At 49.7% G+C, this 6,284-nt stretch overlaps 1 protein-coding gene across 1 annotated transcript; it reads left to right on the top strand.

Annotated features, from left to right (window-relative positions):
* Positions 1 to 2,231: 2,231 nt before the first annotated feature.
* Positions 2,232 to 5,113, top strand: CCDC27 (coiled-coil domain containing 27). The gene is made up of 8 exons (XM_065738263.1): positions 2,232 to 2,528; positions 2,815 to 2,973; positions 3,093 to 3,291; positions 3,779 to 3,909; positions 4,009 to 4,080; positions 4,443 to 4,655; positions 4,793 to 4,897; positions 4,991 to 5,113. Exons 1-8 carry the CDS (start codon positions 2,232 to 2,234, stop codon positions 5,111 to 5,113), a joined length of 1,299 nt encoding a protein of 432 aa, XP_065594335.1.
* The last annotated feature ends 1,171 nt before the right edge of the window (positions 5,114 to 6,284 follow it).

Here is a 6,284-nt window from a genome sequence, read left to right as displayed (position 1 = left end):
GATGGAGGCAGATCAGCGCAGTGAGGTGGGGTGAGTCTGATCCCACCTCAAAGCGACGGCCTCAGGGAGCACGTGAGGCCCTTCCAGCTCAGTTTGCTGCTTCTGGTCATTTGTTTCAGGCTGCAAAGAAGCTCAGCAGAAAGCCGTGCTGCCAGCGAACACATTCCCAGCTCCACCTCCTACTGGTGAGCAGACATGTCCAGAGGTGCTTTAAAGGTTTTGAAACATGTTTTCAATGCTAACTAAGGCTTCTTCAACAGTATTAACTGATGCAGTCCAACCATGTTACCAGTAGTACTTTTTGGAACGTTATCTTTGGAAAATGTGTTATTTTTTTATAGCTGTGGGTTTTGGTTTTTTTTTTTTTGTAACATAATAAAAGCACAGCTGAATTACAACTCCTGGTAACTCAAGTCTCACTTATACTGTATGGAAAACGTGCACGTAATATTGCTGAGAAATCACTGTCAGAGGTTATAAATGTCAGAGCTGTTTTTAGTCCTAGTGATATACACTGCATCCACAGGAAGTGGAAACTGAGCTGTAGAGTCGAGTACAAGCTAACACTGCAAGCAAAACTCTGATTTTAACACAATTCAGAAAGAATAAGGTCTTGAAAACCATCATACAACAGTCAAAATTGTACATCTACAGTGAGAATAAAAAGGCTCAACAACCTGGTTTAAAAGGAGGCCCGCCTGGTGCTGAAGGCACTATCTTTTTCTGTAGTGTGTATTCCAAATCTTCTAGACTGTAAAGAAAAAAAAAAACAAACAACCATTAAAATACGCAGTGCTCTTCCTGCACCCAAAGAAAGTGATTATCAGTTCAACTTTGCTACTAAAATATTAACAAATGTGCTTGCACTTCAGGAAGGAAAAATGAAAGGCTGCAGGCAGTGCCCCTGCTGCTGTCCCTGCACAAATTCAGACTCCATTCTGAAAAGAGCTCCTCCCCTCGGAGAAGCCCAGCACTGACGGGCTGTGGCTGACACACTGTGAAACATCGCTGCACCATCGCTCAGCACTTCAGTCCAAACGTGCTCCCACGATCTGGGCACTGCTCAGAGTGGAGACGTCAGAAATTGAAGTCTAAGATGACAGTGGAGATGTCATTAGGTGACAAGACTTCACCTCCTGAAACAGCCGCTGTATCACGTGATCTCAGCCCTGATCACAAACAAATTGATGGCTTCATTGCAGAGATCAACAGCAGCTCCATCTCCCCAGGACTGCTCAGCAGCTGCAGCTAACTACTTTAAGGATGGAATTAAACTGTGGGGAGTAAAAGCCCCCTAACAGCACAGCAAGGGACTGCAGCTCTTTTTACAGCCCACTTACAGGTTTATGTTCGCTCAGTGTTAACCAAAACCTCAGCTCAGGCTCATCCTGGGGAACAGACACAGCACTCAAATGGAAAAGGCAGATATTGGGGCAAGTGTTTTGTGGCATTACACATTAGGATATGTAACATACTATTTATGTCCACATACATTCCTCCAAACAATTTGCTTGCAGTGCAGTTACCCAGAGAAGCACTCAATGATCAGATGTGTTTACTAACAACCCACATCCACACTCAACACGTGGTGTTAAATCCTGAGTGCAAGACTCAAGGAGCATTCTCTGTGTCAGAATTCCACTAGCTCCCATCAGTTTAACAGTGCAGAAATGAATTAAAATCAATCTGTTTTACTTCCACCTCAGAGAGTGGCACAGCATCACCGCAATACTTCCTCCTCTGAAGCTGCAGCGTTTGCAAAACCACAAAGGGGCTGCAGGAATACAGACAGCAGTTACTGATGTGTGCTCTAAAAAGTAAATACTGGAGCTTTCACACGCTGCCAGCTTTGCTGCTTGACCCCATTCCACCCACATCCATCTGAGCGAGCGTTTCTTTAACCTCACGACCGCAGCTCCGGGCGGTGATGAAACGACGGCTCCGGAGACAGCGCCCGATTCGGAAGGAAGGAATGAACGGCCCTTCGGTGAGCGCGACCACGTTAACGGGGCGAAGGGCGCTCCTGCTGCCGCTCAAAGGGGAAATCCTCTCCACCGCCCCCAGAGCCGCGCTGAAACCCACGCGCGTCCACCGGCGGAGCTCCCGCGGCCCACGGCGGCGCCCTCCGGAAGCGGAAGGCGTAACCCGGAAGCGACCGTCGCACTCCCGGAAACGTTCGCTACGACTTCCGGCAGCGGCCCGCCGTTGCCTAGCAACCCCGCGCGGCCTTCATGGCGCTCTGCCGCCGGCCCCGGCCGTCCTCCCGTGTGCAGCGGGGCTCGGAGCCGGCCGGCTCAGCGCCCGAACCGCGGCACGACGAGCTGCGCGTCCCCGCCACGCTGCGCGCCCGCTGTCCCGGCACCTGCGACAGGGGGACGTCGCCGGGCCCGCCCAATGGGGCGGGGACTGACCGCGTCCCGCCTCAGTGCCCAGAGAGTGAGCGCGGCTCCGGGCACACCGGGAAGGAAGGGCCGTGTGAAAGGCGGTCGGATAACGTCCCGTGGTACATCGGTGCCATTAACGAGAAGGTGAGGAAAACAGGCTGCGCTGCCCGCCCTAAGCAGAACGCTGCAGGGGTTAGTGAACACGTACCCCGGCTGCTGGGCCTTCCAAACGGCGCTGCTCCGTTTGGGGCGCACAGAAGTGTAATCAGAAGCAAGGTTTACGTGGGAGCCCCATAACACACACTGTATGCACAAGGGATAGGCACGGACATACTGTAGTCCCTCTGCCACGTGGTTCCTCATCCATCCCTTTTACCCCTTCTAACACATTTGATGTTTTAGTGCACACCCATATGTCCTTATTCCCTAGGAAGAGTGTCTGGTAACTCTGGTAGAAGAGATCGATCGCCTCACAAAGTACAGAGCAAAGTGTGCACAGAAGGACGTGGTGATTGCTAATCTCCTGAAGGAAGTGGAATGTCTGAAGGAAAAAGTGGACTTGCTCAAGGACAGTGCTGGCACAGAGGCGGTAAGGATGTTAGCTCCACGCCCTGAGGCTGTGCACTGTGCTGTAAACCCCAGATCTGAAACACTCCCTCCTCACAATGCTTAGCGGGGCCTTTTAAGTCCTTCTCTCTGTCTTTATAGTACACACAAACAGAACAGGAGAGCTCAAGTGAAGAAGACACTGAAGTTCTCAAGGAAGCGAGTGCCCTCAGGGCCTCTCCAGAGCTGGCAGAAGCAGAGAAGCAGACCCTGATGGCTCAGCTCACTGCATTCCAGAAAGCCCACAGAGAACTCAGTGCAGAACTGCAAAAAGCAGAAGCTGAGTACAACATGGCCACAGGTACACAGCAGACAGTCCTACTGGACGCCAGGTGCCATCTTGAGAGTGTTTGTTTTGCCTAGAAAGAAAATCTGGGTCAGGTCCACACAAGGGCGAAAACTTCTCCTTTCAGTTGTTCCTATGAGTCAGAAACACCACATGTTTTGAAACCACTTTCCCTCTTCCTTTAGAAGGGCATGAGGAAATCTTGCAGCAAGGGCTGAGTTACTCAGGAGCACTCCATAGTGTCCCACCACTCTGGCAACCCCGTGCTCGAGTTACTGGCCCTATTAGTCCACAGAACAGCAGTGAATTTACTTAAGTTTAATATGCATCACAGCAAAGCACTGTGCAATTATTAACTACTGTCATCGTGCCTGCATGTTCACTTCCCCCGCAGCCTACAGATGGATGAGCAGAGCAACTCTGCTTCTGCTTACCTGAAAAAGAGCTCGTGAAGTCTTTTGCAGGGGCTCAGTTTGCTTACAGGAGCACTCCAACTTTACAGGTGCCATGTGTTCCTTGCAAAGACAACTGGAGATCCAGGAATCCCAGCTTCAGAGAAGCAAATCTGAAAATGAAAGGCTCCAAAAAGAGCTCAGAGGGTGTGAAAATCAGCTCCAGGCCATGTCTGCCAAGGTACTGCCACAGGCACGAGCTGACACAGTTCTCCTGCCCACGAGACAGGAGGTCCATCTCTGAACTGCAAAACTGATGTGTAAAATATTTTCCCTGAAGTTTGGCAGTTTGAGGGAAGAATGGAAACATGAAGAAATGATGGCAGCAATGGAGAACTGCAGACTTCAACAGGTGAATTTGGCTGAAGCCCACGTGCCTTCATGGAATAACATCAGCCACTGTATCATGCTTCTTCTAGGCTTGAGAGAGCAAATGTACCACGTTTAAAATAGCAAAGTTACTTTGACAATCAGACTTCCTGGGTTTATTTTACCACTCAGTTCCTTTTCTTCCTAATAGGAAGCTTGCTGCTTTAATCACTCAGGTACTCAATACAGCAGCTTTGGAGAAATGCTTCAGTAACCATGGCTACAGACAAGTTTAAGTCCACAGACTGCCCAAGAAATATGAGAACCATTTGAACCAATACTGGGAAGATGTGGGCAAATCTGCTCCCACTCTTCCTCACTGTAATGATTTATGTATCTCCTCAGGTTGTTACAGAGCAAGAATCCAAACTGGGTGAGCAGATGGAGCTGATCAGCAGTTTGCAGGGTACAGTCTGGCAGCTGCAGGCAGAGGCTCTGACCAATCAACACCACATCCAGAAGCAGCAGCGTGCCCAAGAGGAGATGCAGAGCCAAGCTGGAATGCTGCAGCACGCAGAGCTACAAACCAGAGTGGCACTTGAGTGCATCACCAGCAAGGTAAACGTAGGCTCCTTCACTTCAGACTTCCACCTCTCTCTTAAGAGGTGTTTAACAGCCTAGCCAAGTCCACGTGAACGCCAAAGAGTCAAACATGAAGGCTTTGCACATCCACTTCTTTCCTCTTTTATCAACAGTTTGAGAGATTTCGAAGCAAAATAATTCAGGCCACGTTCAGTGCAGCAGGCATCAAAGCTCCCCAGGCAGAACTCACTGATGAGGAGGTGCTGGAGGCACTGCAGGTATGCAGCCCTCTGGAGTTCTGAGCTGAGAAAGCACTTGGCAGTACTGCTGTCCATCTAATGCTTTTCCAATCCCTTTCCTCTGACTTCCAGAGAATAATTAACGAGCGGACAGAGTTCCATCAGATGCTGAAACAGAAAGGCCTCAAGGTTCCCTCTCTCACCAGCATTGACACGACTGCCTCATCACTGCCTGGTTCAGAGGGAAGGAGGTAGAGTTGTGCAGGGCAGAACGTTCTGAGTGCCCAACTCCCAGCACATCACTGCTTTCAGCTTCCTGGTCTTTGTTTTCAGGTGGTGACTTACCAACAGATGAAACTCACTTCATTAAAGTTCTGCAGTAATTCAGTTGTTTTCTAATTGCTGCTCTGCAGCATTATCTCACAGGGAGAACTGAAGGTCTTCAGGGTGCTCAGGATCCATGAGAAGTGAAGTTTCCACTCTGCCAAGTTTGCAGTTACACTCAGCAATGCCAAAACAAGTGACAGTGAGGTACAAACGAAGAACCATTTTATTTTTCCGTTCCATATGCAGCACAGGGACGTATCTATTGAGTTCAGTTACACCTCTGTCATTCAGCCCATGGATCACCTAACTTATGGACGGGAAGGTTTGCATTCAGACAACAGCCAGGCTGCAAAACCTAGAAGCACTCCAACTCTCTGTGTGTTGGATGGTGTCCCCAGCACTCACCAATAGGAGGGAGCTCCAGTGGGGTTACCCCAGTCAGAAGGGCTCACGTCCTGGGGAGCTGGGGACCACTGCTGACATAGATGAGCCCTCTAAATGAGGCTCAATTTCACAAGCGAGAACAAATTCAGTGCCTGACCAGCAGCTAACTCAATGGGTACACAAAAAAACCAACTGATGCTTCCCACAAGGATGGAGCGTGGCCCTAAAACACCCCTGCAGTCAGTTACTGACTTGACTTAAAAATGAAAGCTGTGCTAAACATGGGAACAGAAAAAAATCAAACACTACTGCAAAACCCACTGCTCAGATTCGGGCAGCAGTCAGGTCTGAGATATTTAAAATACACAGAATTGTCAGTTTTATGGATATAAAAGCAGAATGATGCAGAACGAGACGTTCTCAGTGCTTCTGCATCCTGCCTCTGTGCATCAGCACTGTCACCACTGAGATAACGACCCAACAAAGCACCAGAACAAACAGGAACCTCGCAGGGAAACGTGACTGCATTCACTGCATAAACGTCAGAATGATTCTCTTCCAAGTGAGGGGATTCTGACCCTGAATGCCCTCGCTGCTTTTAGGTTCGTGTTGGCAGCTGCCACAGCACTGCTGCCTTTCTGCCAAGGCTGAGAGGATGCCACCCTCCCCTGCCAGGACTTCCCAACCTTGACACGTTTCACACAGCCGGGCAGGG

Source organism: Cyrtonyx montezumae, unplaced genomic scaffold (genome assembly GCF_038088225.1).
Source record: "Cyrtonyx montezumae isolate F1298 unplaced genomic scaffold, pur_monq_1.0 scaffold_21, whole genome shotgun sequence".
NCBI lineage: Eukaryota > Metazoa > Chordata > Aves > Galliformes > Odontophoridae > Cyrtonyx > Cyrtonyx montezumae.
The sequence above is the reverse complement of the archived record's forward strand: the minus strand, read 5'-3'. Positions and strand labels throughout refer to the sequence as shown.